This window comes from Pelobates fuscus, chromosome 2 (assembly GCF_036172605.1).
Source record: "Pelobates fuscus isolate aPelFus1 chromosome 2, aPelFus1.pri, whole genome shotgun sequence".
Lineage (NCBI taxonomy): Eukaryota > Metazoa > Chordata > Amphibia > Anura > Pelobatidae > Pelobates > Pelobates fuscus.
Genome location: NC_086318.1, coordinates 181651671 through 181676750, shown reverse-complemented (window position 1 = coordinate 181676750; position 25080 = coordinate 181651671). Strand labels below are relative to the sequence as shown.

The window sequence follows — 25080 nt, the reverse complement described above, 5'->3', positions numbered from 1 at the left end:
TATATATATATATATATTAGACCTATTTATTTAACTATTTAGGGTATCAAAAGGACAAACTATTTTTTCCTTCAACAAATTATATATAATATCAATGGATGCTCTTAAACAGCAAAGGGAAACTGTGGTAGAATTAACGCATGGCAAAAGTGCTAAAAAGGCCTTGATTACAAACATGTAGCATCATAAAAAAGCCTTGATCCTGAAGGGGTTATACTTACTTGGGTTATAATAATCCGTAATTGTGACCACAGCATCCTGAGAATAAGCTACAGTCGCCACACGTACAAGTGGGACAGACACACAAACTGGTGTTTTGCTTATCTAGAAGAAGAAAAAAAGATCATATGAAATAACTGCTGAAAAGTGATCATTTCTATTTTACATACTGCTGAATATACTTACATAAATAATATTCATTTTGAATAAATTAAAGACTTTTATGTTGATTTATGAAAGCCTGATGCTTTTTTGTTTTTCGTTGACGTTGCTACAAAGGTACACCTAAACGCTATTTATTAACTGCCATAGTCAACAACACTAAAAAGTCTGCAATCACAGTGCATCGGTCTACAGAAAATCGTAAATATTACAAACCTAAAAGATATTTACTAGATGGCACTTGATGTTTCATGGGTATAAAAGCCTATTTGTTGGTATAAATGTTATGCCTAGTGATACCAGGCCAAAGGACTCACTAAGTGAGTGGGACCAGTGTGGTTATAACTTTTAGTGCTGCAGGGCATCTCATCTATGGTACAAAAGTAAAATAAGAAGTGATAAAATTATAATGCTCAACATATAGCTTTACCTTTTTTTGCTCCATCCCATGGAACTCACTGAACTGAAATTACTCCATGAATATAGACACACTGATTTGGGTGAGTTATGCTCAGAAGTATGCTATATTTTAAATGACTGCCATGTGTAACTATTTATTCAGATATGCCAGGTTCTATTGCTTATAGTAAACTGAACAATTGAAACAGTGATATAAAACTTGTTACATGAACATACATATGAACCAGTATTGTAAATGATAACACATAATACAGGAAATCACTGCTTACATTCATAGTCAAAGTTTATTTTTGATATTTATCTAATCCTCTCCATCAAAACAGTCACTGCATTGACTAACACGTTCATGCCTGAATTGTATACCTACTATGAAATTCATATTCAATACATTCTACATTCATTCAATATAATAATCTTCAATTCCTATAGAACAACAACTATATTATTAAAATCATCATTGCTTCCTATGTACACACTATTTAGAGCTCTCCAACTCTTTTTCCACTCAGTAATTCATTTATAATAGTCCATTGTATACATGTGCCTCCTACATTCTGTCCTATCATGAGCTGTTTATAAGTGTTATCAATACTAAAACCAAACTTGAGGCCCAATACATTTCGAACACAGACTACAGAAAAGTTGCAAATCTTCACCACTCCTAACTTCAAAACTACAATAAATAAATATTTAAATGGCCCACTACATTAATAAAATATTACTTATATACCTTAGGTTTCTCTTACTTTCATATCTGTCAAATTATATCCTCAGTCACATAATTGTGTCTATAGGCCTCCCATTAGCAGAGTTAGGAAGCTCTGTGGGACATAAACCTTTTATACTAGTGTGTGCCTATGTTTGCACCTTCTGTTTTAATATCTGTATGACCACTGCCTCTATCTTACCTCCTCTTTGCTGAAGTGTAACCTGTAAGCCAGTTAACACAATATTAATACAACGTGCATACACACACAGACATCCTTTGCACTAGTGGTAATTTTGAATATAATTGGGCATGTTTCCCTTACAGCAAATAGTTCCAAACCTCATAAGATAGATTTCATCTTTTTAAGAGTAAAAATGAACATTATCTAATGCATGGGATCTTTTATGACTGGGATCAATTATTAAAGACCCAACAAAACAGCACAGGGGTTCAATTTTGCGTCCCAACCATGAAGTTTAATAACACTGATCTAATGCATCATAAAAACGGTATGGGACAAATTAACATAGAAATAGATTTTGTTCAGATTACTGTGCATCTTTTCTCCTTTTTGTGTGACATGAATCTGGAGATAATGTGGTTTTAAAATTCAGGATAACAAATGTTTCCAATTGCAGTGACCACCACAAAAGCCATTATTACCATGCTTATTTTATTTTCTATGTGCACAGTTTTGTGTTTTTTTGTTATGTCCTACAGGGTTTTTCACTAAAATGTCAACAGTCAGCAATACAAAGAGCATTTCACACTTCAGGATAAAATCTGAGCAAAAAAGTGTAGCTAACTTTGAAACCATTTCCAGACGGCTAGGCGGTGCCACCCCACAGGTGCCTTACAGGGGAATTCGATCCTGGGTCATTCTGTATCCTAAGCCTGCTCTCTCCTGTCTGAGCCACTTCTGAACTAACAGTTCTAGCCCTGTTTACATGGCCTTATCTGCAGCACTAGGGGGATGGGATTCTCCTTTGACTGCTACCTGTCTCTTTAAGTCTACCTGTGGCATCTTGCAAATTGGCTGCTCGTTATCCAGCTATATAACACATTGCCTCTACCTGACGGCAATGTCAGTCCATTGTTTCCTGTTCCTGTTGCTTAAGACTGACTTGGCTTGTGACCCCTCCTTCTGGATCTTTGTAATTGCCTGTTCACTGCCTGCCCTGACCTTTTAAACCTTGCCTGACTACTCTCCTGTATTTGCTCTTATCTGTTTCCTCGCACTCTGTTATTGTTCCTGCCAAGCCCCCGTGCACAGATTTCTAGCCCAGGTAGCTTCTTACCTGGTTACTATGGGTTCTGTTTATCTGCAAGGGTGAGCAAACATCTCTGCACTTCGGACTTCAACCAAGGTAAGACCGTTAAAGGTTGTAGGTCTTTAACGATTTTCCATATTTACTCAAGAGCTGGTTCTATCAAACCTGTGTCTTATATGCACTTATGTCACATTAACCCTTGTATCACAACTCAACTTTGAATTCTATGTGTTTTCTTGCTCAGAAATGTTTCAGACTTGAGAAAGGGAGGTTCTCCCGAAAGCTTGTCATTAAAAAATTCTATTAGTCCCATAAAAATTGTATTACAAGATACAAATTGTATCCGTTTTTTTTTTAACGTGTGTACATTTTTTTTTCCAAGATCTTATGCTTACCATATCAAAGTATAGATATACTCTGTCTTCTTTTGTTTCCACCAATTTAAGAGACCCAGATAAGGGAATTCCTTCTGGACCAAGAGTAAATCCACTTAAATAACCAACATCTAAAAGGATCATTCCACTTTCATCCTTCGTCCCTTGATAGCTAAAAAATAGATTTTTACATGAATTTGGTAGATTCTCATCGTTACTTACATTCACAGAGGTGAGTAATTCTAGTCAATACTTCTATGGCTTCTATATTTAATTTACACTAGACTTGTGCATTCGGTTTTGGACAATGTGAATTACGTATCTCTAAAGCATCATATGGACATATAATTGAACACACGACTAAAGAGATCGCTGAACATGTTTGTTTAATTTGGTATTCTGAGTTCCAAGTAGGCTTTTATTTGTCTCACATTAAGCCGAGGATTCTGTCTGACCAGTTTTCCATAACGGCCAGATCAGTAGAGTGTTGCAGTGATGGTTGTCATTACACAATTTTCTCCCATGTCCAAGCATGATATCTGGAGCTCACCCAGAGTGACCCTCAGGTTCTGGGTCACCTCTCTTACCAAGGCCCTTCTCCCCAATAGCGTGATAGCTGTTTAATTTTAGTTTATTATTCACAATTAGGTTTTGCAGTGGCTATTGCTAGTACTTATTGCCAGTAATAACAATATTTAAAGCACTAATATACAGTTTGAGGTTTTTGTTTTGTTTTAATGAGCACCTTTTTCCTTCATTTTAGGGCAATATTCGTATCTATCCAAATTTTTTGGAACCAAACCAAAAATATTTTACACCAGCTTAGCTGGAAAGGACCACCTTCATAGGCAACTGACGGATTTTGAAAAAATATGCACAAAAAGAGGTCACATAGACCATGGGGTGTCGCGCATGTGCGACTCTCTGAGAGAGGCCCAAGACTCCTACCCACTGGGATACAAGAGCAAGTGGGAAAGAGAGACAGGTACACAACTCTCGGACCAGGAATGGGACAAAATAGTCCGCTTAACCCACAAGTGCTCGATCAGCTCAAAGATCCAAGAGACTGGATATAAGCTATTATCGCACTGGTATCGGACTCCGGACACCCTTAGGCACTTCGGTGGAGCTGGTGCGGGTGACTGCTGGAGGTGCGGCACGGCCCTGGGAACGAATCTGCACATCTGGTGGTCTTGTCCACGCATAGTAACATACTGGCAGATGATAAACACGAAAATTAGAGAAGTCACAGGCGATCCCATCCCTCTACAACCCATGACAATGCTTCTACATCACACTCCCATACCCACGCAGAAATATAAACACTCTCTCACCATACATCTGTTGAATGCAGCGAAAGCATTGATTCCCCTACATTGGAAACGCACAACGACACCCTCGTTTAGACAATGGGTGGACAAGGTGGAGAGCGTCTATGATATGGAGATACTGACAGCCTCTCTGCAGGGACGCTCAGATAAGTGCGCATTGCAATGGTACCCCTGGCGACTTTACATCTCCAGGGGAATCGCGTAAAATCCCCGGGATAGGCAGAGAGCCGGAATGGCTACCCGAACTGCGCAGTTTGGTCGGACTATACCCAGCGCTAAGGAAATAAAGTAGCTAAATAGCCGGAGGAGACCTCACCCGGGTTCTAGACTTCCCCCCCCCTTCTTTTCTCCCCCCTGTACCGACTATGCTCGCCCCCTCCCCCCTCTTCCCCTCCACCAACCCTTAACGTGACGGACCTTTCATACTACTAGACGCCAGAGGAATCTGGCCCCCTAACTGACTGTACTTCACTCTGACGGACAGGTAACTTTATTCGCACCTAGGTGTTCAAAACCGAGATCCGGACCACACGACATGATACGGAACAAAACCTCTTTGAGGGGACCTAGAAGTCAAGGGAAGCTAGCCAGACGGACATAGACGTGATAGTAGGCCACCACCTAGACACAAACCCATGGACAGCCATGGCCCACCAGACATGACCGATACCCCTGAAAGGACACTCCACCGAGCAGGGTAACACATGGGGCTGCTCAAACCATAAGTAAGACGCCCAGGGGACACACTGTTCCAATAACTACACACAGCAACGGAATCTGGTCCCGTTTGGACCACCCGTGCACACAAAGAGTACACATACCCTGACACGACGTAGGTTCTGGGGTAGTAAGGAGTTAACCCCGAAATGGAAACACTAGAAATATACACACAAAAAAAGGTGGAAATAAATCACACCTAATGGGGGCGCTAATCGCAAGGAATAAAAAGTACCCTTGTAAAAAATAGTGAAGCAATAAAACTCTATATACAATAGAGTAGTCTCTTAGAAAAAATTAGCTTTATTCTGCATCACAGTGCAGTAAAACCATATAAAAAACATAAAAACAAGATATAATAATCTCTAATGCACAAATAATACACAGTGAACAGTCCTATTATGAGACCTGGGAAAAACAAGCCCTGCATAAACCACTATATAACCAGAGTGAAGTATAAGATAGACTAATCAGCTCCTGGTCGCGACCTCCAGGGCTGAAAATACTTGCAACTCGGTCAGTGGTAATGATGTTAAGGTCTCTGGACGTCGGCTGGATGATAGATGTGGCTCAACGCGTTTCGTCCCGCTGTATTCGGGACTTCCTCAGGAGCTGTGGATGGCCTCTGTTCTTTCCGGGGTCTCTTCTTATCTTCTGAAATTCGCGCGCAAATTAGCCCTATACGCATGCGCAAAACGGACATCAGCTTCCGTCTGAAATGTTGCCGGAACACAACATAGATGTGTCCGCCCCCAGTATCTGTCGGGAATGGCCGATGCGCATGCGTGGCTAAAATTGTGCGTCTGAAAACTTTATTAGCATCCGAAGTAGAGACACATTATAACATTAGGCTCCATTCAAAGCCGTTATATGTGTCAAAACTGTTCGTTACAATTGATGCTCACAATTACTATATGCAGCCTACAGTTTGCCACAAATAAAAGTTATATATGTAGAAAAAATAAATAAATAATGAAAAAATATTAAAAAAATATTGGAAATGATAGTATTTAATAGATAGAAAAATGATCAATTAAATGTGGTGTGTACCAGTAAATTTATGGCAAACCTTACAATCTAAAATCAGAGGTTCTAGGGACAAAATCTTACAATCTAAGGTCAAAGAAAAAAAACCTTCTCACTAGCAGGGTGTATATCATATGTTAAACTTCCATAACCATCTAGATATAATGATCGACATAGATACAAAATATATACATGCTTTCCAATAGACATATTGTGATGCAAAATGATACCTAATTTTTAAATTTTTAAAAAATATTATTATTAATGTCTAAGTAATCTATAGCACTAAAGCATAGTAAATAGAACACAGAAAGACATACCCATGTGTGATATCTAGCATCGGGGACATTGCACATACATCAAAATAGACATGCTAAAAAAACTACGGAAAAAATACATTTCAACCCATATTACATAAAAGCTAAAATATCTAGGTCTGTGTTCAGACCTCGTGGAGTGGAAGATTTCATCTTATATATCCATTCTGTTTCTTTTTTGGCTAATGCTTTCGTAGTATCGCCCCCACGCCAGTGTGGAACCACTTTATCGATACCTATACATACAAAGTTATTAAAGACAAAAACAGGACATTGATTACAGTGTCGAGGAACATTATGTTTGTCACTTTTTTTATTTATACCATAAAAGTGTTCTCTTAATCTCTCGTGAAGTTTACGTATGGTGCGGCCTATATACTGCATACCGCATACGCATTCCAGCAAATATACTATATTTTTACTACTACACGTTATAAAGTGCTTAATTTCAAAAAGTTCTCCTGTAACAGAACTTTTAAAGCTGGTGGTGGATCTTTTTTGATATTTACAGGTACTGTAAAGCGCCCCCATTAGGTGTGATTTATTTCCACCTTTTTTTGTGTGTATATTTTGTCTTCACAGGCTTTTGGAGTGTGCCTGTAGGGAGGCAGCTTTTCGTTCAAGGTAGTTCCTTGTGTTTGGTTTTATTCTTTTCTTTTGTTAACACTAGAAATCTGTTGTTAATAAGTGGGGATCTGGGAATGGGAACTGCCGACCACAGAGTCGCCCGAATAAACCCAAGCAAACCCAGGGGGAAGCAAACGAGTGTTCTGGCCAAAGCCAATTCTGTTACCTAAGCTTCCCAGAAATCGGCATCCTATTTCGGCACCTCAAAAGTTTAACTGTTATTATGTTGTAAAAGGATCAATCTACATTTCCGTGTGACTTATGTGAAATTGCTGTTTTTGTTACCGGTGAAACCTTACCGATAAAATATGATTGACACAAAAAAAAAAAAAAAAAAAAAAAAAAAAAGAAGCTATCGCTCAAAGGAGCTGTGACAACTTGTTAGCATGTTCCCAGCCTGTAAACATACTGTATGTCCCTTCTTCTTTATTCTGTACCCATTTCAATGCTTGCTTCAATAAAGAAAGATTGACATAAAAATATTTTAACTGAAAAATTTCGAATACAAGCTAAATCAATTCAAAAGACCCTAAAATTGTCACCATGCACAAGTCTAATATAGACAGGTATGTGCCTTTCCTAATCATGCCCAACCAGTGGAAATTGCCACTCCACTAAATATTTAGAAACATCTCAATGTTAACCTAGAGAAATGAGATGCAACTCAGCTAAATTTCAAGTCCATGTGACATTTTTGTTTTTTCTCTTTTTAATACATTTGAACATTTTCAAAAATATTTTTTTTTTTAGCTTTGTATTGAGTGTAGATTTATGTGAAAACAAGATTATGGAAATCATTGTAGCATAAGGCTGCAACAATAAAAAAAAAAAGCGTGTGTTTGATATAATTTATTACTTAAACCTCTACTGTGTTTGTGACTTTCTGATTTTGTAAGTTGCACCTTAAAGGGGTCTTTTTGTTGTGTGGGGGTGTTCTTGGCAATACTGCACTATTTTTGTAATTTTTTTTTTTTAATGCTAAATAAATTCTACATTGGCTATATAAGAATAGCCATAATCTATTTGTGCACAATAAGCACTATTTTTTTGATATTTTTTTTAAACCTATACAGAGTATTGAACATAACTGCCAAATTTACTGTAGCTCAGAAACAACAGAGGAGGCATAAGATCTTTCATCACAAAAACTGAGCTTTTACCTTGCACATACATCCACAGAAATCCACTGAATGTTATTTTGATCATCATTAACTGTGATATCTAAGGTGAATTCTTCAGATTCAGGTACATTTCTTCTATTCCTCAGGGACTCCCTCTGGTTATAATTTATATTTAACTGTAATATAAAAAAAATATATATATAAGTGGGCACAAATAAAATGATGACCATTCTGATTATTTCTTTTTTTTTTTTTTTTGCTTTACAGTTTTTAGTTATAGTTCATATTTAGTTCAGTAACAAAAGTTAAAACTGCAAAGTATATAGTGGAACCAAAAAGTGGTAAAACAAAAAAATATTTTAGGTAAAAAATTGGAGGAGCCTAGCCATCATTTGAACATACAGTGCCTTGCAAAAGTATTCACACCCCCTTGACTTTTTACCAATTTGTTACATTACAGCCTTAAGATCAATGTTTTATTAATCTGAATTGTATGTGATGGATCAGAACACAATAGTCTAAGTTGGTGAAATGAAATGAGAAAAATATATGCATACAACTATTTTTTTAGAAATAGAAAACAGAAAATTGGCGTGTGCGTATGTATTCACCCCCTTTGTTATGAAGCCCATAAAAAGCTCTGGTGCAACCAATTACCTTCAGAATTCACATAATTAGTGAAATGAGGTCCACCTGTGTGCAATCTAAGTGTCACAGGAGCTGTCATTACAGATACACACCTTTTTTAAAAGGCCCCTGAGGCTGCAACACCTAAGCAAGAGGCACCACTAACCAAACACTGCCATGAAGACCAAGGAACTCTTCAAACAAGTAAGGGACAATGTTGTTGAGATGTACAAGTTAGGGTTAGGTTATAAAAAAATATCCAAATCTTTGATCCTCAGGAGCACCATCAAATCTATCATAACCAAATGGAAAGAACATGGCACAACAGCAAACCTGCCAAGAGACGCCCCCCCCCCCCCAAAACTCACAGACCGGGCAAGGAGGGCATCACAGAGACCTAAGGTAACCCTGGAGGAGCTGCAGAGTTCCACAGCAGAGACTGGAGTATCTGTACATTGGACGACAATAAGCCGTACGCTCCATAGAGTTGGGCTTTATGGCAGAATGGCCAGAAGAAAGCCATAACTTTCAGCAAAAAACAAAATGGCATGTTTTGAGTTTGCAAAAAGGCATGTGGGAGACTCCCAAAATGTATGGAGAAATGTGCTCTGGTCTGATGAGACTAAAATTTAACTTTTTGGCCATCAAAGAAAATGCTATGTCTGGCGTAAACCCAACACATCACATCACCCAAAGAACACCATCATGCTGTGGGGATGATTTTCAGCAGCCGGGACTGGGTAACTGGTCAGAGTTGAGGGAAAGATGGTGCTAAACACAAGGATATTCTTGAGAAAAACCTGTACCACTCTGTGCGTGATTTGAGGCTAGGACGGAGGTTCACCTTCCAGCAGGACAATGAGCCCAAACACACTGCTAAAGGAACACTTGAGTGGTTTAAGGGGAAACATGTAAATGTGTTGGAATGGCAAGCCAAAGGCCAGACCTCAATCCAATAGAAAATCTATGGACAGACCAAAGATTGCTGTTCACAAGTGCAAACCATCCAACTTGAAGGAGCTGGAGCAGTCTTGCAAGGAGGAATGGGCAAAACTCCCGGTGGTAAGATGTGGCAAGCTCATAGAGACTTATCCAAAGCGACTTGGAGTGGTGATTGCCGCAAAGCGTGGCTCTACAAAGTATTGACTTTAGGGGGATGAATAGTTATGCACATTGACTTTTTCTGTTATTTTGTCCTATTTGTTGTTTGCTTCACAATAAGAAAAAAAATTCTTCAAAGTTGTGGGCATGTTCTGTAAATTAAATGATGCAAATCCTCAAACAATCCATGTTAATTCCAGGTTGTGAGGCAACAAAACACGAAAAATGCCAAGGGTCGGTGAATACTTTTGCAAGGCACTGTATATCTAACCGGCTCACAGTTAGTGGTGTAGTTATGATCTTTCTGCTTGATCCTCCTCTCCCCTGGACGCCGGGTACGCAATGTCGGCACCACGTGACTTACACGATTCGCCCTGGGTGGGCTTTCTCAAAGTCTGTGGGTGTTGAGTGCCAATCTCTCTTACAATTTGCAATGTTGCAGCTATTCCTGATTGGCAATGATCCTACAGGTTCTTCATGTCTAGTTCATTAACCAATTATTCCTAACATTTATATACCCATAATATATATTTCTTGGCACTTTAAGAATTTGTAGTGAAAATATTTTTAAGGACGTGTATCCCTTTAAATTTAGATCTTAACTATTTCTGTTTTATAAGGAATGTACACAATGTATATATGTGTCTCCTCTATATATATACCCATGTAATTTCTTATGGATATGGATTCTATATTTGTAAGAATGTATTTTATGTGGATGTTTGAATAATTTTGAAATGGTGTATTGCTTCAAATGAAAATCGTTATTTCAATGTGTGATATGTTGAAGGTTTATTATATGTATAAATGTTTTAGGAATATTTGGTTAATGAACTAGACAGGAAGAACCTGTAGATTAATTGCCAATCATGTATAGCTGCAACATTGCAAATTGTATTTAAGAGAGATCGACACTTGGCATCCACAGACTTTGAGAAAGCCCAACCAGGGCGAAACACGTAAGTCACGTGATGCCGACATTACGTACCCGGCGTCCAGGGGATCAAGCAGAAAGAGATCATAACTACCCCACTAACTGTGAACCGGCTAGATATAGCTATATAGTTGTATAGCCGTATCGTTTTTATTGTTCATTTTGAATTCTAGATGGCAATAAAGTTTGGAAAACTATTGGAATATTCATTTACTGCTTACTTACAAGTGCAATTCAATAAGGTGAGAGCTCCACATAGGGTGTATATGGTGGAGGCTTCTCACCTAACGTTATTACACCATTTAAGCTTTTCATATCCCCAGATCACTGCGTGAATTGTAACCCCCGAAGTGCTGGAAGGGAAAGAAAGAAGCCACTATATTTGTAGTGTGGACTGTACAACCTAAACTAACCCAATAAACCCCTACCAAAGAGGAGGTTAATAATCTATCCTAATTCTCCTTGACCGTTTATGCTGCTTTTGACACTTGATCATCAACAACTTCTTCTTATTCTGCCTAATCTCTATCTACAAGATACGGTTCTCCTATGACCTCTCCCAGCTCTCTTTCGATGATTCTTTCTCTGGTTCTGCCTTTTCTCCACAATCCCTTTCTGTCGGTGTTCCCTAAGGTTCTGTTCTTGGTACCCTACTGTTCTCAATCTACATTGCCACCCTTGGTAAACTCATCAGCTCCTTTGGCTTGCAATATAATTTCTATGGCACACAAATCTATCTGTCCTCTCCCTTCTCCCTATCTCTCGCCATCACTCTTGACTTGTTTCTCTGACTGCCCCTCTGCTATTTCTAACTCTATGACTGCTCACTTCCTTAAACTAAAAACAGAACTTATTGTCTTTCCTTCCTCAAGTGTTGCTACTCCCATGTCTCCCTTTCTCGAAGTCAACGGCACTACCATCAGCTCTACCTTGCAGGCTTGCTCTCTAGGTGTTCTCTTTGACTCCAACCTCCTCTTCACCTCTCACGTCCAGTTTATTACTTAATCCTGCCACTTCAATCTCCATCTCTAAACCATAGCACGCATCCTCCCGTTTAACACCAGATATGGCTAAGGTGCTGGTCCATGCCAACATCCTCTCACTTTGACTACTACAATCAACTTCTCAGTGATCATATGTGTTCCCAACTTGCTCTGTTACAGTCTATAATGAATGCAGCAGCGTGGATCACTTTCTTTCCTGTCCTCATTTTTTACACATATGTATTCAGATTTTAATGCCTTGTTTATGTAATTCCTTAAAAAGAAGAGGTCACTTAGATCCATGTAAGGCAAAAAAAAAAAACCTAGTGCAGACTAGACTTGTCTATAAATCCATTTGAGCCAGTTCGCCCAAATCGATTCTGAATTGTTTTACCTGTGGAATCTACAGCTAAGATTAATTCAGAATTGATTTGTGTCTATATTGATTAACAGGGATTTTATTTGGAAAAACCAGCTCAAACTAATTAGTGCAGATCATAAATGCCACAAAATGCAGGGTACAGATTTACCTGGAAAATTGCTCTCCCTCTTCCTACCGCAGAAACGTTGATTGAAAGTGGCTGAGAAACCGTGATCTAGCAGTTAAAGAAATTAGTATTAAGTAATCATTTTGCTGAATTCCCTCCCTCATATTAACATGACATGTTATATAAATGTGTGTATGTTTAGTTTTTTTACCTGCTGACTTTGTAAAGCCAAAAGATTGTCATTGTTGATCTGAAATGTTATTGGCACAAATGATCTAGAGCCAGTAACTGTTATATTTAAGGAAGTTTCGCCTGTTGGAAGCACACTCAGAAATTGGGCCAAAGCCTGAAGGGCCATTATGGTATCCTGGGTAAAAAACAAACAAAAACATTATAAATCATGATGTTATTTTTGTTCAGTTTTTTTTTTCTTTTTTTTTTTTTATAAATTATGGATTTAGGTCAGTGAATCAATTTAAATTGTTTGATCAATGCGAAGTTGAAATAAATAATTAAAGTCGTGGAAACATGAGAATACATATTTTAAGATTCAGTACCTACCCAAGGCATACTATAATTACTTTTACATATGAATAATTTAGCATGACAAATTTACAAAATAATTTAGTCATTTATCAGAGACTACAGCAAATAAGTGATTATAGTTGTGCAATTTTGGGCACCTGTTCTAAAGAAGGATATCATGGCACTAGAAAAAGTGCAGAGGCGGGCTACAAAATTAATAAAAGGAATGGAACATATCAGCTATGAAGAAAGGTTAACAAATTTAAACCTATTTAGTTTAGAAAAACGTCGCCTGAGAGGGGATATGATAACATTATACAAATATATTCGGGGCCAATACAAACCATTGTGTGGAAATCTATTCACAAACCGGACTTTACATAGGACACGAGGCCATGCGTTTAGACTGGAAGAAAGAAGATTTCGTCTAAGGCAAAGGAAAGGTTTTTTTACTGTAAGAACAATCAGGATGTGGAATTCTCTGCCTGAATAAGTGGTTTTATCAGAGTCCATACAGATGTTCAAACAGCTACTAGATGCATACTTGCAAAGACAGAATATTCAAGGATATAATCTTTCAATGTAGGGTAATAACTGCTTGATTCAAGGATAAATCTGACTGCCATTCTGGGGTCAAGAAGGAATTTTTTGTCCTAGCTTGTTGCAAAATTGTGCTTCAAACTGGGTTTTTTTTTTTTTTTTTTTTTTCTCTTTTGGATCAACAGCAAAAAACAGGTGTGAGGAAGGCTGAACTTGATGGACGCAAGTCTCTTTTCAGCTATCTAACTATGTAACTATGTAACTATGTACGAGGTGTTTTTATTTGTGGTTTCTATAACTCATAGCCAAAGAATATGTAATGCTATATGTTTATGGTTATTTTCTGTATAACTCATTATTATTATTATGAATAGGCAGTTTACATTTCTAACTACAATATAATTCTTATATTTTGTTGTAGAGCCATTAGTCTTGATTTAAGGCAAGAAAAAAAAAAAAAAACTGTTAAAAGCGGTCATCTGAAAATATGGTTACATAGAATTCAAGCAAAGTGATGTATGGTTAAGAGCTATACACCAAAAAAAATCAAACTTGGTTTTGTTGCTTGGTTTTTAGAATGCTTTACCTGAGTGGATGAATATCCTCCAAGATGGCTTCTTTGCTGACTGAGCCATTTCATTATAGGAATACCCTCCAAAATGCGATTCTGTTTGTAGTGGGAAAGTAATGCGTAAGCTGCTGTCTCAATTTCTGCGGACTGTGGCTGCCAGTAGTTTGTTGTTCCAGATGACGAAGGCCAGTATTGCAACCCTTCTAAGAACATAGAAAACAGTAGCAACATGCATCAGACTTTTTTGTGTCTTTTCTTTTTTTTCTTTATTAAAGTGTTTTGTTATTAGTTTGATTCCTTACCAGTGTTGCTTGCTCTGGAATTAAGTTGCGTAAGAGCTTTGTTTGCTCTAGTGCTATTGGCCATGGTCAGGGCGTATGCAACCACAGACAAGACATAGTTACTAGAAATTCCTTGATCAAACTTGCTCTCAAGATATTGTTGTGCTTTATTAATGTGAAAATCATACTGATGCTAAAATAAAAAGAGTATTGCATTAGCCACAGAGGTTGTTAGTTTTCTACAACAAAATTAGAGAAAAATATAATAAGAGAAAGTAAGAAGGGGTATACGCAACTGTTTGTACATTATTTATCGTCGGTGCATGTGGAGTGCTTTTACACCTTATTTGTCACTATTTAGTGTTTTTCATGAAGCATACGTTGGCAATTTTATAATCGATGGATATTCCCCCACACCCCCCCCTCCTATTTATCTTTTGTTTGTGTGATTTATATTTATTCGTATTCTTTATTCCATATTTCGTTGTTTTACAATGATTATTATTGTTAAAAATAAACCTTTCAATAAAAAAACATTTGACAAAAAAGTAAGAAAGGGCTTTTAAACATTGAAGCTGGTGTGAGCAAGTGCACTGGATTTTGTATGTTGCATTAATTAATAGTGCAGCCTTTCTAGATATGCTGTTATATGTATCTCATTTACTCTAATGCATTATAGTAGTTTAAATCTTAAAATGTTAAATGTTGGTATGGCATTTTTTTTTTTTATCTCACTATAACATGCTAACTTTAATGATACAACCATGTTAAATAAAGTGTCCTATGCTGAGGTAATCAATAGACAATACTTTCATTGTTTAACTGTTTGCTGGTGTCTGTCCAGTCAAGTGATGTCTGGGAATACTTCAACAATGACTCAAGATTTCCTATTTGTTATTCTCATTATGGTGTAATGGTCATATTAACTGAAAATTTTGGTTGTTTCCACTTTAGTGTAAATTGTGATAACGTCCGTATCCATTAAACTAGAAATTTCAGTTCTGCAGAATATTTTTTTCCAAAGATAGGAATTTTTTTTTCAACACCAAAATGTTAGTTTGAAAACTTGATCAGAAGAGAAAACCTAAAAGGTGCGAAAATTGGCCAGTGTGCTTCAAAATATATACATAATAGAAAATAATGTTTTGGGGGGTTCTTTTTTGGGTGCGGGGTGGGGGGGGGGGGTGAATTGGCAGACCACTGATAGGAGCATATTCCCACTATTTGATTCACAGAGCAACTGAGAAAAAGTAAACAGTAGAGGGAAAACATTAGTAGCAGAAAAAAAGTGTGTGTATGTGTATATATTATATAGTTATTCTATATATAAAATCAAAAAAATGTTTGTCTCCTGATGAAAAATCTTTCTAATTAGACTTATTTCCTTAGCAGAGTTGCACATAGTGGTCAATTCAGCTAGAGGAATATAAATATCCTTCCTTTCAGCATACTGCGCTCTTGTATTAAAGTAAAACAACTGTAGTTTTTGTTATTTTGTTCTAATGTAATTATTTAGTTGTATATCACTTTTCTTATATATAATTTTGAGTATTACTGGTTGTAAAAATATGTTTGCTTATTTTACTCACACGGTAGTCTTCATCTTCAAGCAGAGAAGTTACAACATAGGCAGTAAGTGTGATGGGTCCATTTAATCCACCCTGAAGTTCTGTATGAATAATCCTCCCACGTTCAGAGAATATCCCAGTGCTTATATCCTGGCACTGCACCAACCATTGTACCATTTGATCTAAAACATCTTGACTTATGAAAATAAAAGGTCGAGCCTGAAGAAAACATCTAAGCACAAATGAAGTAAGCCTAGAAATAAAATGAAATGAGTGTTTGTTAAAACGAATAATAAAAATGGAAAAAAAGACATTAAGTATATGTAAAAAATGTCAACAGCATGCAACTTTAAATACATTACATAATACAGAATTATCTATAATTTAAAAATGTATTCTTCATATGGTACACACAACGTTCCAGCTGGTGTGCATGCCGCCCTAAGCCCGACTTGCCTCCAGGATGTTCCCGGTGTAGAGAGGGTGAGTGACATCACTGAAAGAGGATTGGTTTGCAGGGAGGAGAGGGCCTCAGAGCTGAATCTTTCTTACATACCAGCCAATCTTGTAAGGGGTATGGTGAGAATTGGCTCACAGACTAAAGCAAGAGGAACATTCTACAAATGTCTCTGCTGCTCTCCTTAAAAGCAGTTAAAGCATATGCTCTGTAGTTTCTGAGTACAGTATAGTATTGTGACAGAAAATGGCCCTATCTAAATAGCATGTTACATAACACCTGGTATTCACAGCTACATCTTGTAGCGGTACTTACCTTATCCGGGGGCCGGACGCGGTCCTCTCTTCAAGCCGCGCGCGGTCCTGCGGCTGCACGAGCCGCGCGCGGCTCGTCCGACTGTTCAGACAGGAAGGCGGGCAGTGACCGCGGGAAGCGGTCACGTGTCCCGCCTGCAGCTAAGAGCGCGCCGCGAATCTCGGGCGCGCTCTTAAAGAGACAGTGGGAGCCTAAATTGCAAAAAGGCTCCCATTGGCTCCTGTCATGCCAATCACCCCATACACTTACCTGTTGGGGGAGTGGAAGTGACAGGAGCCAATCACATTAGTTTGAAGGCTACTTATACTTACCCTTTTCCCTTAGTTCCTTGCCCTATCGTGGTTTCTGCTACAGTTCCCTTTAGTGCTTGTTGTGTTCAGTTGTGTTTCTCCGTATTTGACCTTGGCTTTGTATTCTGACTTCGTTTTCGCTTTATCCTATTCTGTACTGTTTGCCGGCTTGCTGATTCCTGTGTACCAGTCCCCGGCTAGTTTTCGTTTACGCTGTCTCTTTGTGCCCTTGACCTCGGATCGTTCCTGACTCTGTCTTATCCTATTACGTCGAGTCCGGCCACTCTAAGGTCCGGTAGACGTATCTCTCCTCTGTACTGTCTTCTGTTAGGCTGGATCCTGCGTGTAGGGGTATATACTCGTTACATTACGATAGGGCCATGGACCCCGCAGATTTAGCTCAACAGATGGCGACCCATGAGGCTAGATTTGTAGAGCAGGATCACCGTATGGATCAAATAGCTCAGGCTCTCCAGACGCTCTTAGCTAGAACCATTCCAGCAACCGCACCTAACCCTCCTGCACCCCTGCTTCCTGAAGTATCGACTATGCCTAACGCTACAGCACATTTAACGCCTCCTCCTAGGTATGGAGGGGATTCTAAGACATGCAGAGGGTTCATTAACCAAATAGAGTTTCATTTTGAAATGTATCCACGTTCATTTCCCACAGAGAGGTCTAAAGTTGGGTTCTTTATGCACCAACTTACCGACAAAGCACTTGAATGGGCAAACCCTATTTGGGAGGCTAATGGACCTATGGTGCATAACTTTCACAGTTTCCTAACAGCTTTTCGCAGAACTTTTGATACTATGAAAAGGTCTAAGAATGCCGCTAGAGCATTAATGAGGGTTAAACAGGGTTCTAGGTCTGTGGCTGATTACGCTATACAGTTTCGTACCCTTGCCTCACAGGTCGATTGGACCAATAATGGGTTAACTACGGCCTTCATGGAAGGTTTATCAGACTCTATATTGGATGAGGTAGCAGCTAAGGAGCTTCCTATTGCCTTAGAGGACCTTATTGACTACCTCATCGATATAGATAATAGGATTCGTGACAGGCTCTATACTAAGAACAGGAATAGACGTTTTGTTACACCTATTCAACCCAGAGTTAATATACCGGAGAGTGTTAAAGTATCTGAAGAGGAACCTATGCAATTAGGGGTTGCCAAACTCTCAGATACTGAGAAATTACATAGGAGAAGGGAGGGACTCTGCCTATATTGTGGTAAGAGAGACCATATGGTAAAGGAGTGTCCTCTGCTCCCGGAAAACTCTCGCACCTAAGACCTTATAGGGGACTGGCCTTGGGTGTGATTTCTAAGTCTCCTACATTGCCTCCTAACCGACTGCTTCTCCCTGTTTCTTTACATATGGGAGAGAGTTGTATAGTTGAAAACATAGACGCCCTGGTTGATTCTGGGGCAGCCGAGAACTTTATAGACTCTGGTTTTGTAAAGAGAAACAATATTCCCATCAGAGAGAAGGAGATACCCTTGGCCGTTGAGGCCATAGATGGTAGACCATTGATATCTCCTGTTGTTACTCACGAGACTGCACCGCTACACATGTACACAGGGGTTCTACACTATGAAACCATTCGGTTCCAGGTCATCACCTCTCCCTCTTCACAGTTGGTGTTAGGGTATCCATGGTTACGTGCCCACAATCCCATTTTTGACTGGGAGACAGGGCAGATAAAATCATGGAGTGAAGCCTGCCATGAGTCATGTACTATTGAAGTCACGCCTGTGAATTCTATTAACGTTCCTACTGTTCCTCCTTTATCTACGACAATACCCTCTCAGTATTTAACTTTAAAGACTGTCTTTGATAAAAGAGAGGCTGACAAATTACCGCCTCACAGACCCTACGATTGTGCTATTGATTTGTTGCCTGGTACTATACCTCCTAAGGGCAGGGTGTACCCCCTATCGGTTCAAGAAAACCGTGTCATGGAGGAGTACATTAAAGAGTCATTAGACAAGGGATTTATTAGAAGATCCTCCTCTCCGGCTGGAGCGGGGTTCTTCTTTGTATCAAAGAAAGAAGGTGATTTAAGACCTTGCATTGATTATAGAGGTCTTAACAAGATCACCATCAAAAATGCTTACCCTATACCTCTAATAACAGAATTGTTTGACAGGCTCAAACATGCTACGGTATTCACCAAATTAGATCTTAGAGGAGCATACAATTTGATACGTATTAAAAAGGACCACGAATGGAAGACAGCCTTTAACACTCGGTCAGGTCATTATGAGTATACCGTCATGCCATTTGGGCTTTGCAATGCCCCAGCAGTGTTCCAAGAATTTATTAATGATGTCTTAAGGGACTTTATTCACTCATTTGTTATTGTGTACTTGGATGACATTTTAATATATTCTACTGACATTCACGCTCATCACAGACATGTTACAACAGTTCTGAAGACCCTTCTTGCTAATGGTCTTTATTGCAAATTAGAAAAATGTCTATTCGACCAGTCCGAGGTCCAGTTTTTAGGGTATTTGATTTCCGCCGAGGGTTTTCGGATGGATCCCCAGAAGCTCGCTGCAGTCATAGAATGGCCTCTGCCGCAAGGTCTGAAAGCCATCCAGCGTTTTCTGGGTTTCTCTAATTATTATAGACGTTTTATCAAAGGTTTTTCGTCTATAGTAGCGCCTATTACTCGTATGACTAAAAAGGATGGCAATACACGTGTCTGGTCTACTGAGGCACTTCAGGCTTTTGACTTTCTTAAAACTACGTTCGCCTCTGCCCCTATTTTACAGCATCCTGTCCCCTCATTGCCATATATACTTGAGGTTGATGCTTCCGATATAGGGGTAGGTGCTGTCTTATCCCAAAGAGAGTCTCCTGACAAGCCATTGCATCCTTGTGGCTTCTTTTCTAAACAAATGTCCAAGGCAGAGAGGAATTATGATGTGGGTAATCGCGAACTCCTTGCTATCATTTTAGCACTCAAAGAATGGAGACATTTGCTAGAAGGAACTAAGGATCCTATTCTCATATTTACAGATCACAAGAACCTATCCTACCTTAGCGAAGCTAAAAGATTGTCTTCAAGGCAGGCTAGGTGGTCACTGTTCTTGTCTCATTTTAATAATATAATCACCTATAGGCCAGGTGACCGGAACACCAAAGCGGACGCTCTGTCCAGACAATTCGAGACTATTGACAAACAGGAGATTGATGTCACTCCTGTCATTCCCCCAGACAGGATAATAGCAACTACTATATTGTCTATTTCCTCGTCCCTCTTGCAGGCCATACAAGCGAAACAAGGCATGGCACCCAGCGAGAGGCCTAATGATAAATTGTTCGTTGACATTCCCGAGAGACGGGATATTCTGTCACTTTATCACGATACTAAGACTGCTGGACATCCTGGTATTTCCAAAACAGTGTCAGCCGTTTCTCGGTATTCCTGGTGGGATACCTTACGTAAGGATGTTACTGACTATATAAGTGCTTGTACTACTTGTGCATGTATGAAAACCTCTCGTAGAGTTCCTTGTGGGCTGTTGCATCCGTTGCCCGTTCCCGAGAGACCTTGGTCTAATCTATCAATGGATTTTATTGTTGAATTACCCCCTTCGAATGGTAACACGGTCATCCTAATGATAGTAGATCGGTTTTCCAAAATGGCTCACTTTGTGTCTCTTCGCAAGTTGCCCACTTCCAAGGAATTGGCTCTTATCTTCGCTAGAGAAGTGTTTCGATTACATGGTATTCCCTTATCTATTGTATCCGATAGGGGTAGCCAATTTATTTCCAGGTTCTGGAAAGCCTTTTGTTCGGAGATGGGTATTTCCCTCTCATTTTCTTCCGCTTACCATCCCCAGTCTAATGGAGCTGCTGAACGTGCCAACCAGTCTCTTGAGCAGTACCTCCGTTGTTTTGTGTCTCACCATCAGGACAATTGGTCTGACCTGCTTCCTTGGGCTGAATTTGCTCGGAATAATGCCACTCATGATTCTTCCGGCAAAAGCCCTTTTTACGTTGTCTATGGCCAGCATCCCGTTGTTCTTCCGGCTGCATTCTCCTCTCAGGGCATGCCAGTTCTGGATGAGCATTTGGCTGGTTTGCGTAGTACTTGGGAGCAGGTTCAGCGTTCTTTGGTGGACTCTGCTGCCCGCCAGAAGGCTCAGGCTGACAAGCATCGCAGAGCGGCTCCTTCCTATGTTGTGGGGGACAGGGTTTTGCTTTCCACACGGAATATTCGCCTCCGGGTGCCTTCTATGAAATTGGCTCCCCGCTTCATTGGTCCTTATCGCATTATACATAAGGTTAATCCCGTTTCTTATGCCTTGGGTCTGCCTAAGAATCTGCGTATACCCAATGTATTTCACACCTCTTTGTTGAAGCCTTACGTACGCAACCGCTATACCCAGCATACTCCCCCTCCCCCTCCTGTCTCTGTGGAGGGTCATGAGGAGTTCGAAGTATCTGCTGTTATTGACTCTCGTTTTCTTAGGGGTCGGCTTCAGTACTTGGTACATTGGAAGGGTTATGGGCCTGAGGAGCGCAGTTGGATTTCTGCGGATGCTGTTCATGCTCCCCGCCTTGTGCGTTCTTTCCATTCGCGTTTTCCTGCCAGGCCTGGTCCTGCCCGCCCGGAGGGCGTGTCCTCAGGGGGGGGTACTGTAGCGGTACTTACCTTATCCGGGGGCCGGACGCGGTCCTCTCTTCAAGCCGCGCGCGGTACTGCGGCTGCACGAGCCGCGCGCGGCTCGTCCGACTGTTCAGACAGGAAGGCGGGCAGTGACCGCGGGAAGCGGTCACGTGTCCCGCCTGCAGCTAAGAGCGCGCCGCGAATCTCGGGCGCGCTCTTAAAGAGACAGTGGGAGCCTAAATTGCAAAAAGGCTCCCATTGGCTCCTGTCATGCCAATCACCCCATACACTTACCTGTTGGGGGAGTGGAAGTGACAGGAGCCAATCACATTAGTTTGAAGGCTACTTATACTTACCCTTTTCCCTTAGTTCCTTGCCCTATCGTGGTTTCTGCTACAGTTCCCTTTAGTGCTTGTTGTGTTCAGTTGTGTTTCTCCGTATTTGACCTTGGCTTTGTATTCTGACTTCGTTTTCGCTTTATCCTATTCTGTACTGTTTGCCGGCTTGCTGATTCCTGTGTACCAGTCCCCGGCTAGTTTTCGTTTACGCTGTCTCTTTGTGCCCTTGACCTCGGATCGTTCCTGACTCTGTCTTATCCTATTACGTCGAGTCCGGCCACTCTAAGGTCCGGTAGACGTATCTCTCCTCTGTACTGTCTTCTGTTAGGCTGGATCCTGCGTGTAGGGGTATATACTCGTTACACATCTACACTCACTATAGTTGCTGCGGTTTTTTCCATTAACAAATTGAATGGAATCTGTTTGCAATCACGCCATTCAGTGAATTATAAGAATACAGTGATTGCATACAGATGCCAGAAGAGCTGGCATTGAGGTCATGGTGTCTGAAGATGTGTGCCATTTTTTGGGAAGTTTTTTTCAAGCTGGGACAGTTCTTTAGGGGGTGGTGGAATGTAGGAGGTAGCAGAGCTGGGAGTTACATTAGTAAAATGAAACTTGTATTACGCTGGAGTGTAGCACTCACAATTTAAATTATTGCGTCCCCTTTTTTCCCCATGAAGTAAAGCAGTTACTTACCTCCAATGCAGTGATGCACCAAAGCTCTGCTCCACCTGAGGGAGATTATCACTACTAATGATCTCCCAGCTCATAGAATTATTCTCATAAAGAAGTATTGGGACGCTGGATGGGTGCTATTTCTGCTTCTCATAGAAAAGCATTAAATGAGTTAAAATTTGTTCTGGGACACAAATCATTCAGGAAGAGCACCCTCAGAGCTGTCTGACTAACATTTTATAAAAGTATTAACTTAGCATATAGGTTGATAGGATTATTAACTCAAGGGAAAATTCAAATTGAATTTGAAATTTAGGGTCAAAAAAGCCAAATTGGAAAAATTATCTAAGACAGCAATGCTTTCAATGTGGCTGCTGTCTCCTTACAAAATTTACTTTGAATTCTTTCTTTAGTAAATAGCCCTGTGAATGTGTGTGTGTGTATGTGTATATATATATACACACACACACACATATTGGCCAGTGTGCTTCAAAATATATACATAATATGCTGTTTTTTCTGGTGGGGGGGCGGGGCGGGTGGACGTTTCTCATGTGACCGGAGGAGTAGGGAACATAAAAGGGAGGATCGGGCTAGAATCCAGATCCTTTTTAGAAGTGCTCACTCCTAAATAGCAGGGAATTGAGCAGTGAGACTGCAGGAACATGATCTATATACCAATGGTGATTTATTAACCTAAATTGTTTGGATACCTATAGTATCCCTTTAAGCGCCTCCCACTTTTCTGGGTTTCTTTATAGTTATTTTAAAATTCAGCATCTATTTTATTAACAAATCTTGGTGGTATAATAAATATAAAGTGTTAAATAAGTATAAATAAATGGAATATTCCATTAAAATACAGGACCTATAGTAATTATTGGAATTAGAGTACATTTTGCTACAGAAGATGATTATAGAAGAAAGAGTAAACAGACTTGCTATTCCAGGTTACAGTACTTTTATTAACCATGCAAACTCCATTGCAAGCAGTGTTAATAATACATTGCTCTTGATTTTGCATTATATTACTTACCAGGTGCTCCCAGAATCATCAATGTTTCCAAAAGCACTAAATGAATGATCACTTCTCTTATAAGATAATTCCCTTTGGTAACCTGAGTGATAAGAAAAAATGGATAATGTAGATCAAGTCACCTTACTATAAGTTATAAAGTACTAATACTAAGTTTTAACATGTTATACAAAAATTCCAAAATTATATTAAGAGATTCTATCATGTAAGGAACACATAGTTGTATTCCATAGTTCCTTCTGGCCACCCTACCTTGCCACTCCCCTCCCCCCAACCCCCCCAGGCATTGAAAGGGTTAAACATTTTTTAACAATTACCTGATTCCAGCACCGATCTCCCTCAACGTTCCGCCTCCCCCGGGGGGGGGGGAGAGGGCTAATGCACATACGTGGCGAGCAACACAAGCACATTAGGCCCTCCCCATAGGAAAATATTGCTTCAATACTTTCCTATGGAGATGTAACTGACACTGGAGGATTCTGGTTTTGTTCACATGTTTCATTTCAGATGAACTTCTTCCAATGCCATCATGTCAGAAAAAAGATCCTGACAAATTACGCAAAAATTGGACTATAAATAGTATGTGTATATATTGTGCAGTATGGTAATAGGCACCATATGTTTCACATTTCAAGTGAAAATAAGTAACCAATAAAGGAGGGGAGGATAGGAGAAACAGTAAAAAAAAAAAATCAACATTTATATAATTGTATATTTTATGTTTATTAAATACCATAGATAATATATGACAATAGATTATTTTTTTTTTTTAATGTATTCCCTTTTTCCTCTACTGGTGTATTCACACTTGATCTGTAAATATAATCAAAATTTAGTGGATGTTCCCTAACCATCAATCATCTTTGTTTGGCATCATGGATGGAGTTCTGAATCAAGAAACAAATAAGATGTGTTTGTGCATTGTCTGTTTTGTTTCTTTCATGATTTGTCCATATAGTGTTTTAGAGTTCGAGATTTTGGATGAAAACGCCAATTGCCAAAAATGTAAATGCATTGCAATTAATTTGAAATGTAATGCACAAGCCCCCTCTGGCTACACCAATCACTGGAGTGTGAGGGTTTTACATGAATGATAGGTAGGCAGAGAGGAGGATTTGGGCAGCGGGGAGGGAGGGGGCGGCAAGTCACGAATGGTCATTTCCTGCATCTTGCTGGGTTTGGTTCTGCAATGATTGCCGGTCTGACATTCAGTGCCTCCACGCTTCGCAAAAAAATGCTGAATGCTTCCCATTGAAATGTGTTGATTCAATGCTGAGTGCAACGATTTGTTGCGCACGTGTACTAGCCTCCCAATGCTTCCCTATGTAGAAGCATTGGATAGGCAGAGATCATCAGGATGTTACTCTGAAACACTGCTCATATATATTTCAAGCACCTGACTCACTTACTATCACTGAAGTGGTCATG

At 39.6% G+C, this 25080-nt stretch overlaps 1 protein-coding gene across 1 annotated transcript in view; it reads right to left on the bottom strand.

The window, feature by feature from the left end:
• The window catches only part of LOC134586988 (CD109 antigen-like), a 98562-nt gene that overhangs the window by 3135 nt on the left and 70347 nt on the right, over positions 1–25080 (bottom strand). The window contains exons 24-32 of the mRNA XM_063442989.1: positions 23653–23734; positions 15934–16165; positions 14366–14537; positions 14079–14266; positions 12639–12794; positions 12470–12535; positions 8334–8470; positions 3177–3327; positions 222–324 (exon numbers count right to left, since the gene is read on the bottom strand). Coding sequence (XP_063299059.1) covers positions 222–324; positions 3177–3327; positions 8334–8470; positions 12470–12535; positions 12639–12794; positions 14079–14266; positions 14366–14537; positions 15934–16165; positions 23653–23734 — 1287 coding nt within the window. The remainder of the gene's footprint in view (positions 1–221; positions 325–3176; positions 3328–8333; positions 8471–12469; positions 12536–12638; positions 12795–14078; positions 14267–14365; positions 14538–15933; positions 16166–23652; positions 23735–25080) is intronic.